Source organism: Podarcis bocagei (assembly GCF_964188305.1).
Source record: "Podarcis bocagei genome assembly, chromosome: 18".
Classification (NCBI taxonomy): domain Eukaryota; kingdom Metazoa; phylum Chordata; class Lepidosauria; order Squamata; family Lacertidae; genus Podarcis; species Podarcis bocagei.
In genome coordinates, this window is record NC_138144.1 from 10,077,749 (window position 1) to 10,089,876 (window position 12,128).

At 47.8% G+C, this 12,128-nt stretch overlaps 1 protein-coding gene across 1 annotated transcript; it reads left to right on the top strand.

Annotated features, from left to right (window-relative positions):
• Positions 1-3,208: 3,208 nt before the first annotated feature.
• Positions 3,209-9,943, top strand: AMH (anti-Mullerian hormone; the record flags this gene model as incomplete). Its single annotated transcript, XM_081177930.1, has 4 exons — positions 3,209-3,460; positions 6,087-6,210; positions 7,866-8,055; positions 9,001-9,943. Exons 2-4 carry the CDS (start codon positions 6,138-6,140, stop codon positions 9,941-9,943), a joined length of 1,206 nt encoding a protein of 401 aa, XP_081034056.1. The 5' UTR covers positions 3,209-3,460; positions 6,087-6,137.
• Between the last annotated feature and the right edge of the window lie 2,185 nt (positions 9,944-12,128).

Genomic DNA, 12,128 nt, shown 5'->3' on the forward strand with positions numbered 1-12,128 from the left:
GAAAAGTTTCCCTCCCGAACGCTAGAACTCACGGGAATCCCAGTGAAACTGAAGGTTGGAAGATTCAGGGCAGGTTTCCTAGCTGGCTTCGAAAGGGATTCGGACAAGTTTGGGGCGTTATAGATGCTGCTTTGCTCTTTCTGAATATCACAGAACCATAGAATCGTTGAGAGGGACCCAAGGGCCATCTAGTCCAACCCCCAGCAATGCTGGAATATCGGTTGCTGCAAACGACAGGAAGGGAGAGCGTTGCTCTGATGCGTGAATCCAGTTTCCCAGGAGAGGCATCGGACTGGCCACTGTGGTGCTGAACCAGCAGCCAGGCCCTTATGTTTCTATGGAGCCTCCCAGTCCAGAGGCAGTCTATCGTGATCCCTAGCTTCTTAGGGGTATTTGGCTGCTGCGAGAACAGGGTGATGGACTAGGTGGGCTATTGGCCTGATCCTGCCACTGTGCTCTTCTTATGTTCTTATTTGGCCTCATAGGTGTGGGTTAAAAGCAGGAGCTCTCGACACCCAGGCATCAAGATAACTTCCAGATTTAGTCTCCCAGCTTGAGATTCGTCTTCCCTTTCCAATCATCATCATCATCATCATAGTTTTTTTATTTATACCCCGCCCTTCCCGGTTCAAAAACCGGGCTCAGGGCGGCTAACAACAAATTTAAAAGACTTAATTGTAAACGCAGCATAAAATACAGTATAAAAACATGAGTAACAATAAAAATAAAAAATAAAAAATCAGATAACCCCCAGGGCTAGCTGGCTGAATTGGTCCTACTTGGGCCAGCGAGGAGACCAGGGGAGAATTAGCTGTGGGGTCTCAGAGCGGGTGATCTTCATAAAAGGGGAGGGGGAAGGAAAATAAAAGATCTGGCTGAATTCAAATTAAAGGCCAGGCGGAATAGCTCTGTCTTACAGGCCCTGTGGAAGGAGGTTAAATCCTGTAGGGCCCTGGTCTCATGGGACAGAGCATTCCACCAGGTCGGAGCCATCACTGAGAAGGCCCTGGCTCTGGTGGAGGATAGTCTGACTTCCTTAGGGCCCGGGACCTCTAAACTATGGTTATTCATGGACCTTAAGGTCCTATGTGGGGCAGACCAGGAGAGGTGGCCCCGTAAATATGAGGGCTGTAAGCTTTAATGGGCAGTGCCAACTTTCAAGCGCCTTGTCAGACAGCACACTTATTACAGGATTGGTGGCCCCATCTCTGATCCCTGCCAGTGCTCTGCCCCTATGCAAAGTTTCCAGGCTGTATCCAAGGGCAGCCCCATTCCCGAGTGTGTTGCAGTAGTCTAGCTCGGGTTCAACTAGGGCATGGGTCACTCAGGCAAGGCCTGATCTCTATCTCTCCAGGTAGCGGCACTGCTGGCTAGTGCCCATTGGGGACTGGCGAGGCGGGAAGCAGGGACCCCAAAGAGTAGGCAGAGCAAGAAGCAATGAGAGGCTGTGCTAGATTTATTCTAGTCTCGCCCCCCCTCCTCCCAGCTGGTTTCTGCAATAGTGGGATCTAGTTAAGAGATTTTCTGATTTCTAGTATATGCAAAGAGTAAATGGTGATCTACGCAGCCAAAACAGAGCCCCCCAATGCACAAGGGGGAAAGTGTTGACAGGCTTGGGATGAACCCCAAATATTGCAGAAACCCCTCAAATTTAGCGCTCCAGGAAGCTTGCACCCCGCAATGTCTTCTGTAGGCTGAGGATGCAGACTGGAAACCCCAGTGTGTGTTGGGGAGCGGGGAATGGAGGAGGACGAGGAGGAGAGGGGGGTGGGGTGGCATATTGTGAAAGAGGGCTTGGCTGCTGGCCTTGGGGTGCCCTGGCTGAGAAGCCCCACACGCCCCACACTTTGTTACAGCTCTCATCCTATCTCCTTCTCTCTATATGCCTCAGTTCAGGGCCAGAGGTGGGAATTTGATGGGAGAGGAATAGAATATGTTCAGTTCCCCAAAAAGAACAGAATATATTGAAGAACAGAGGATACCGGGCAGAAAGTGCTCTGTGCACTGCAACCTTTTATTGCAGTACTTACTGTGTCTTCCTCACTATCTCCCTGCCTCTGTTCAGGGCCAACGATGGCAATTTCGCCAGAAAAACACACAACAACTTGCCATAATGCAAAGAGCCGAATAAGTCGGCCTGCTGCAACGCATGCTGCCTGGTTCTTCGAGTGTGCGGTACTTCTCGGCCAGAGCTTAGGCTCGGGATGGCATCAGGGTTTGACTTGGGTGTTAGGTGGTTGGGTGTGCTGCCAAGGCAGTGTGAATAGGATCGCCTGTTGCTTTTTTAAAATGCAGACAGGCAGGCAGGCAAGGTTTTGTTATTACCCGTATTTTTCGCTCTATAACACACACCCGACCATAACACGCACGTAGTTTTTAGAGGAGGAAAACAAGAAAATAAATATTCTAAACGAGACAGTGGATGTATGATTTTTGTGGTTCATGCTGTGGCCACAGACATGTGATCTGACAGTGAGTTTGGGGTAGCCCAATGCAAAAATCCTGAGGATCCATGTGGATCCGTGCTTTGTAACCACGTTTTAAGTGGGGAAGGAAGGAAAAGCACTCAAGGGGCAAGGAGAAGGATGCTGCTAATAATGTAGAAGAGGGGTTTAAGGGGAGAAGGAGCACGCGAGGGGTGGGTGGAGAAGGATGCTGCTAATAATGCAGAAGAGGGGTATAAGGGGAGAAGGCTCCTCTCCTCTCCCACTTTGCTCCTTTAAAGAAGCAGGCTCTCTGTCCCTCTCTCCTCCCCACTCTGCAGCTCTTCTCCCGCTTTGCTGTTTCAAAGCGAGCCACGGAGGAGGGAAGGAAGGGGAACCATGGATCCTCTGCTCACGACTGCAGCAGATCTCCCCGCCACCCTTAGGCATTCCCTCCATAACACGCACAGACATTTCCCCTTACTTTCTAGGAGGAAAAAAGTGAGTGTTATGGTGCAAAAAATACGGTATTTCGTTTTATAATCTATATGAAGTGGAGAGAACCAATAGTTACTGGAGGTGAAATCTCAAAGGGTACTTTCACTGTATATGTATACGAAAGGAATGCAAAACCATATTAAAAGTGTCTGGAGGCGCTAGTCCTCACTGAGATCTCAAATGATGCCTGGTTTTCTCATGATACCAAGTGTAAGATTTTTGGCTGTCTCCCCTGGAGCCGTGTTTCTTATTTAAGCTGGGATTTGGCACACCAGCAATGGCGGGAGTGGAGGGGGGCGGGTCTCCCTTGTCCCAGGAAGAAGAAGCAGGTCTGATTCTCCGGTTTCCTTCCTGCAGTGAAATGGGAGGCGGAAACGAAACTGCTCTTCCAGCTGGCCTTCCACGAGGACGACGGCGGGGGCTCCCTGAAGTCCCTGCAACTGGCCCTGCTGATATTTTACCAAGGCGGAAAGGAATCGGGGGGCCTTGGGACCCCGGAGAAATTCCTGGTGGGAGGGGAAGGTCTCCATCCTAAACAGGTATGCAAACGGGGATGGGGGGGCGGCAATCGTTGGAAAGATGATTATCATCATCATCAAATTTTTATTTATTTAATTAATTTAAATTCATCATTAATACACATATACAAGCATACAAACATACATTTCATACAATCCTTAAAAATGTTCAAACATACTTACACTCAATCCCACAAATAGTTCCTTTCCCCATCACCATCCACCAACCCTTCACCCCACCTTTGTGTTTGACTTCCAATCTACTCAATTACAATTTCTTTCCACTTCTATTACTTTCTTTCACACACCTTTAGCCTAATTTCATACTTCTTTTTCTATTACACATTGTTTTCCATCTTATTTGATATTTCAGTATTTGAAACGGAACTTGTTTATTCTAATAGGAGTTCTGATTTTTCGATATGATTTTGCAAGTATCTTTTAAACACCTTCCAGTCCCTATCTATCTATTCTTTTGAAATCCTTCCAATTTCTTCCATTGTTTTGGATATATTGTAATACTCCAATAATTTGGCAAGCCACTCTGTTTTTGTCGGTATTATACCACTTTTCCAGTTTTTCGCAATCAATAGCCTTGCTGCTACTGTTGCGTATAAATATAAGGTCTTATCTTCTTCCTTTAGGCTTCCTGGTACTATTCCCAATAGAAAACCTTCTGGTGTTTTCCTAAATGAGTATCTAAACATTTTTTTCATTTCATTATATATTATTTCCCAAAATTGTTTGATGTTTAAACAATTCCACCATATATGTATCATAGTACCTTTTCCCGTGTTGCATCGCCAGCAGATATCGCTACAGTTTTTATTCATTTTTGCTATTCTTTCAGGTGTTAAATACCATCTATGTTGCATTTTAAGGTAATTTTCTTTCAGAATCATCAATTTTTATTACGGTCCAGAGACCCAACACATCGTTACAAAGCAATACACAATTCATACAGCCTACCTCCAGGTTAAACAAGCATTTCGTTCAGAATACAGAGATCATTTGTTCTTGCAACCACCGATAAAAACTTGGCCACTGCTAATGTTCTAGCATTTGTCCGGTCTTCCAATAGGAACATGACATAGTGAGCCTCTGATTTTCCCGGGAAAGGTACCAGCAAGGGTAGTATCAGTTCAGCCCTGGCCTGCTCATATTTTGCACAGTGCAACAAAATATGTTTTATGGAATCGATGTCTTGAGCACATGAGCAAAGTCTGTCCTGGTAGGGAACTCCTCTCAACCTGCCATCCAACTATAAGATGATTATTTCATTCATGGCTCCGGACGCCCCTCTTTTCCTTCGGGTGAGACGTGCAGAGCTCCCCTCGGACTTTATCCTCGCACAACAACCCTGTGAAGTAGGCGGGCCCAAGGTCACCAGGTGGGCATCATTGGGATTTGAACCCAAGGGTCTTCCCAGTCCTAAAGCGACATGCCCATTTCATGGACAGAGATAGTCTGCCAGCTGCCATTTATTTTTTTAAAATAATTTTTATTGAATGATTTTATGTTACAAAAAACAACACAACCATACTACCACTAAATATAATTAAGAAATAAAAATTACATACATCAATATTTAGTTTATTTGTTATTTACCGTCTTATTTCCTCCCAAACATTCCATACAAAAACACACATATGTGCAGACACCCACACACAAAATGATAATAACGAAAGTAAATATTTTTTTCCCTTTTAACTTCCAAAATCTTTTCTTCAACTTTGACTTCCTGTCACGTCCCTTTGCATATATTTTATCTTACAATCAAATGTACACAAAACAATAGACTTTGCTCTGGTGGAATGAATACGCCAGATACGATATAGTGTATAATTTTGGACTTCCCTCTTTTCGACACTCTTAGGAGAGACCTACTGGCGACTCTCTTGAAACTTAAAGTATCTACTTGCAAAGAATTTGGAATCCAATATCTGTTGTGGGATGAGATACCCAGATCTACTGAGATTGTTTCAGGATGTCCAGCCGAGATTTTTAAAGTCAAATTTGAAACTACTAAATTTTACTGAATGGTGGCTACTGATTCTTTTATACGTTTCACGTGTTTAACAGACCTCGATCACCGATATTTTATGCATGTTTTCCTCCCTCTCTCGTATGATTTTATTGTCTAAATTGTGCCAATAAAAGCTGAGTGAATGAATGAAATAGAGCCTCCATTTCCAGGACCACGCTACCAGAGAGCATAAAAGCTGGCCTAAAGAGATTCCTGGGCCCTGTTTTTCCTAAACTGATACTTTAAGAAACATAAACGAGGGCAATGTTTTGACTCTCAGTTATTATTTTTGTTATTTCGTTGCTCTGCAAGCACAGCGCTGCGGAAATCCAACTGGTAAGGCCTTTCCCTTGCCCAAACTTGGGTCTCCAGCTGCCTTGGGACTACAAGTCCCATCATCCTTGACTGCTGGTCCTGCTAGCTAGGGACGATGGGAGTTGTAGTCCCAATACAGCTGGAGACCCAAGTTTCAGCAACGCTGCGGATGGCAGGGGAAGCCATTGGCAGAGAGACATCACCCGTTGAACTTCTGCCTAGCGGAGGCGATGCTAAGTGCATGGGGTGCTGATGCCTTTAGCCATTTTTGCAAATATTGGATGCTGTCTCCTTTTCACCCCGCAGGTCGTCTGTCTCTCCAGCAGAACCCAGTACCTCGTCCTTCAGGGGTCGGCGATGTCAGGCAGACATTCACTGGGGCAGCTCAGCTTTGAGGTTTCCTTGGCAATCAGGCGCCAGAGCAGCAACGGTAGGACCCCTATTGCATAAAATGGAATAGAAACAAACCTTTGACATGCAAGCCAAGCATTGGGGGTGGCGGGCTTTCATCCTGAGCACCGCTCAGGATTGCACTTTCCATAACATGCAAGTACATGCAAAATAAATTCCCTTCCCAATATGTAATTCTATTGAATTTCCAAATTAACTTCAAATTCAATAGACATTTAATGTATTGACTTTTCACTTCCAGCTCCAAAGTGTTTTCATTTTGCATTATATATCCAACTCTTATCTATTACAAAAATCCCTGTAATGCAATTATCATTTTGAATTTTACTGTTATTCATGTTTTTATACTGTATTTTATGTTGCTTTTACAATTGTTTTAAATTTGTCGTTAGCCGCCCTGAGCCCGGTTTTTGAACCGGGAAGGGCCGGGTATTATTATTATTATTATTATTATTATCCTTCCGATGCTCCTCTCTCGGATCCTGCCTGCAATTTCACTTGTTTGTAGTGCTTTTCCAAATAGTCCACAAAAGGCCTCCATTCTTGCATAAAAAGTTCCTCAAAAAAAATCCTTTTAAATGCATAACATGCTTTGACATCATCTGCACCTGAGATCACAAAAGGCCCAATCCTCACCACATTCAATCCTTACACGGGAGTAAATCCTCTGTCGAACTTACATGGGGCTTAGAAGAGGAATTCAGGGATATGTTTATTTTTTTTAAATAAGTTTTGTGCCTTTGCTTCCCAATTTGCATTGCACCCTGGATTTTATTGATTATAGTTCAGAAATTGTTTATTGTGACCATTAAGAGTGAAGTTCTGTTTAATTATAATCTGCCGATGTTTAATTTAACTGTGCGCTATTATATTCTAACGGATTATTTAATATTACTTTATTTGACATAAGTTGTTTATTTTCAGAGAATCATAGAACTGGTGGACTCTCTCCTTTTTTGGAGGTTTTTAAGCAGAGATTTAAAAATCTCCCTAAATCTCTGTTTAGGGAAGCTTTTAATGTTTAATAGGTTATTGTATTTTAATATTCTGTTGGAAGCCGCTCAGAGTGGCTGGGGAAACCCAGCCAGATGGGTGGGGTATAAATAAATTATTATTATTATTATTATTATTATTATTATTATTATTATTAGGTGGCCCTCTGTCACGGATGCTTTAGCTGAGATTCCTGCCTTGCAGGGGGTTGGACTAGATGACCCACAAAGGTCCCTTCCAACCCTACAGTTTTTGATTCTACAAAGGTGAAAGTTGCATTTATGCTCAGTCCGCTTTTGCCTCTGTCCCTGCCCAGCTCTGGGTGTCCCTTCCAATTCTACAATTTCATCCTCCCCACCACAACAACCCTGTGAGGTAGGATAGGCAGAGAAGCAGTGGCTGGCCCCCCCAGGCCCCCCCCACTAAGCTGCATGTGGCTGAGCGGGGGATTCGAACCCTGGTCTTCCAAGATTTATGCTCTAACCACTACACAACACTGCCTCTCCTTTGATAATATTAAATAATAGCAGCAGAAAACAATAATAATAGCAGCAGCCGTCTTTTCAGGAATTAGAGGAGGGGTCTTTATTAGCTACAACCGAGAGAGAGAGACCTTCCATTTGTTCTACTCTGCAGGAAGAAAACCTCTCCCCCTCCTCTTCCTCTTTGCCTCCCTTGCAGGCACTGGCCTCTCCCAACACGAGACCCAAAACCTCCTCTTCGGTTTCGACCCAAAGTGCTTCACCCGCATGACTCCGGCTGTGCTGCTCCTGGCCCGGCTGAGACCCCGAGCCGCTCCAGTCCTCCTTCCCTCCTCATCTTTCCTCGCCGCCGACGGCAAGTTAGATGTGGTCCCGTACCTGAACCCCAGGTGAGACCCCTTCCCTCCCCGCCGAGGGCTGTGCTTGATTTGCTCAAAAGGGACGGCACTCTGTCCATGCTGATCTCCTTCCCTTGAAAACCAGCATTTCTCTCCCTCCTTTCTCTGGCTGCGCACATGATGCACATTCAAAGCGCATGGGAACGGCAGGAGTTGGCGCGTTTCCCTTTGGAAACTGCGAGAACAGGACGGGGGACAAGATGGACCCCCTTTGCCCTGATCCAGAAGGATCGTCCTTATGGAACCTCCAGGTCCAGGAGCAGTCTATCTGGATCCCTATGTTCTATGGGGTATTCCTGAAGGAGTGTCTCCACCCCCATCGTTCTGCCCAGACACTGAGGTCCAGTGCTGAGGGCCTTCTGGCAGTTCCCTCCCTGCGAGAAGCCAAGTTACAAGGAACCAGGCAGAGGGCCTTCTTGGTGGTAGCACCTGCCCTGTGGATGTCAAAGAGAAAAACAACTACAGTGGTACCTCGGGTTAAGTACTTAATTCGTTCCGGAGGTCCGTTCTTAACCTGAAACTGTTCTTAACCTGAAGCACCACTTTAGCTAATGGGGCCTCCTGCTACTGCCGCGCCGCCGGAGCACAATTTCTGTTCTCATCCTGAAGCAAAGTTCTTAACCTGAAGCACTATTTCTGGGTTAGTGGAGTCTGTAACCTGAGGCGTATGTAACCCTTTACCACTGTACCAGACTTTTAGAAGACATCTGAAGGCAGCCCTGTTTAGGGAAGTTTTTAATGTTTAATAGGTTATTGTATTTTAATATTCTGTTGCAAGCCGCCCAGAGTGGCTGGGGAAACTCAGTCAGATGGGTGGGGTATAATAAATTATTATTATTATTATTATTATTATTATTATTATTATTATTATTAATTTGGCCACTGTGAAGCCATTGGCCTTATGCACCCACCCTTCTGACGTCCTTCTCTCCGCAGTGTACCCCCGACGTCTGCCGCGGCCGATGTGCAGCCCTCCCCAGCCCCCCAGACGAACGCCACCTCCACCCACCCAGCACCCTCCAGCACTGGCCGTTTCCTCGCCGCTCTCTCCCAGTTCATCAACAAGGTCCTCAGCCCTTCTGGAGAGCCGCCACCGGCCCCCGGGCCGCAGCTGCGGCTGAACTTTGACACCATGGAAGCCCTCCCTCACCGGGTGCTCAACCTGTCTGAGAAGGTGGCGCTGGAGCGGCTGGTGCAGTCCGAAGACCCCCTGGTGGTCTTGTTCCCCGAAAACAGCCAGGCCTTGATGGAGAGCCACCTGGCGCACTGGGCGCTGGAGGGGAAACTGCTGCGGCAACTGCTGCAGAAATTGCGGGAGGTGATTCGGGAGCTGGCAGCCTCCCCGTCTTTCCAGGACCACGAGACTCTCTTCCACGGCCTCCTGGCGTTCTGCTACTACCCTCCCGGGGTCCCCGGTGGTGGCGATCCCGAGGGATCCGCAGAAGGATCTCCCGGGCGGCGGAAGATCCACAGCCTGCTGCTTCTCAAAGCCTTGCAGGCCCTGCGCGCCCGCTGGCGGGAGTCCCGGAAGGCGGCCCCCCGCGCCAACCGCAGCACCCAGGAGCGAGACGACTACTGCCGGCTGCGCAAGCTGCGGATCGAGCTGGTGTCCACAGGGTACATCATCTTCCCCGAGTGGTACGACGCCAACAACTGCGCTGGGCCCTGCCGCTTCCCGCTCTCGTCCCGTGTCCCCGACTACTACTCCCACACGCTCTTCCTGCTGCGGGTGCAGGAGCAGGGCCTGCCCCTGGAGAGAGCCCCCTGCTGCGTCCCCGTCAGGTACTCCAGGAGCATCATCGTCACCTTCACCAACGACCAAGGCATGAAGGTGAAGGCCTACCCCGACATGGTGGCCGAGGAGTGCGGCTGTCGGTAGAGAGAGGCCGGCTCGGCGGCGGCGGCCGGAGCAAGCTTTGCCCTCCTCCTCCCGCCGTTGAGCTCGCCTCTCCTTGCCCGGCTGTGCCCTGTTCTCCTTTCCCATCAATTACATCACCTTCCTCCCACTGCTGACATCATCCTCCTTCGCTCACCATTGACTTCACCCTCCTTCGCTCACCATTGACTTCACCCTCCTTCGCTCACCATTGACTTCACCCTCCTCCCACCGTTGACATCACTCATCATTGACTTCACCCTCCTTCGCTCACCATTGACTTCACACTCCTCCCACCGCTGACATCACCCTCCTTCGCTCACCATTGACTTCACCCTCCTCCCACTGCTGACATCACCCTCCTTCGCTCACCATTGACTTCACACTCCTCCCACCGTTGACATCACCCTCCTCCGCTCACCATTGACTTCACCCTCCTCCCACCGTTGACATCACCCTCCTCCGCTCACCATTGACTTCACCCTCCTCCCACCGTTGACATCACCCTCCTCCGCTCACCATTGACTTCACCCTCCTCCCACCATTAACTTCACCCTCCTTCGCTCACCATTGACTTCACCCTCCTCCCACTGCTGACTTCACCCTCCTCCCACCGCTGACCAGGACTGCTGTATCTCCTCTTGTTCCTTAGACCAAGCCAATAATTCTGGTCCCACGCCGATGACACCCTCTCATGCGTAGTCAGCCTACCTCCAGTTTCTCTTGCTTTGCATAATTTATTCTGCAGTTGCATATATATCTGATAGTGCTGGGAAGATTAAATATGTTGGATATTGGGTTTTTTAAAATTTTGACAGTGTGTGGCATTTCTTTTCCAGAAGCGGGCTGTGCTTGGTTTTGCTCTGTTCTTTAAATTGATGTAGTTTCTTTGCAGAGTAATCAAAGAATTGCGGAGTTGGAAGGGATCCCCAAGGGTCATCTAGCCCAACCCCCCGCAATGCAGGAGAGTGCTGCTTGCAGGTTTCCCAGAGGCATCCGGTTGCATTGCTGCTGATAAAAGGATGCTGGGTGGGATAGACCAAAGTCTAGTCCATCAGGGCTCTTCTGGACCCTACAAAATGTGACCAAGGCCATGCCTCCGAGCATGTGCAAAGTGGTTTCCCTTTCCTGTGCTGCCACCACCAGAACCCCACCAGCAGCATCTAAGAAACAGCATTGCCTTTAAAGCCCTAAATGGCCTCGGCCCAGGATACCTGAAGAAGCATCTCCACCCCCATCGTTCAGCCCAGACACTGAGGTCCAGCTCCGAGGGCCTTCTGGCGGTTCACTCCCTGCGAGAAGCAAAGCTACAGAGAACCAGGCAGAGGGCCTTCTCAGTGGTGGCTCCCGCCCTGTGGAACACCCTCCCACCAGATGTCAAAGAGATAAACAACTACCTGACATTTAGAAGACATCTGAAGGCAGCCCTGTTTAGGGAAGTTTTCAATGTGTGACATTTTAATGTATTTTTAATTTTTGTTGGAAGCCGCCCAGAGTGGCTGGGGAAACCCAGCCAGATGGGCGGGGTACAAATAACAAATAATAATAATAATAATAATAATAATAATAATAATAATAATAATTAATAATTGTTAAGAATGCTTAGGAGAGGCATCCCCTTCTGAGAGCAAGCCATGCCTCTTTTTGGATCCCTCCTGTTATTGCTGGACTTGAACCCGTATCAGCTCTGGACAGGAATTATGGGAGGTGAATTCCAGCAAGATTTGGCAGGCCATATATGTTCCTCTCCCCTGTTCCAAGAGGCAGCAAGGAAGAGATGAGGCGATGCCACTGTTTTTAAGAGGCATTCCACTCTCAGAGTGGGGAACCCCTCTTCTCAAATCAGGGATGGGGGGAAACCTGTATCCCTCCAGATACTGGATTCCTCTGTTTCAGGCATCTCCAAAGTCAACAACTTCAATACTTCAATCCTAAAAAAAGGCCAACAACTTTGGTCGGCCCTCATGCATGTTCACATCGCCAAATCTGGCCCTCTTTGAAAAAAGTTTGGACACCGCTGCTCTATTTGGAAGAGTCCTGGTAGCAGAACATGCCAGCGTTTGGGAAATCTGTGCCCCTTCAGGTGCCCTTAAGTTCCACCTCCCAGCAGCCCCAGAAGGCAGAACTGCCCAGTGGTCAGAGATCCTCAGGGGATCGTCACTGCATGGAAGAAAAAGAAGAGTCTATC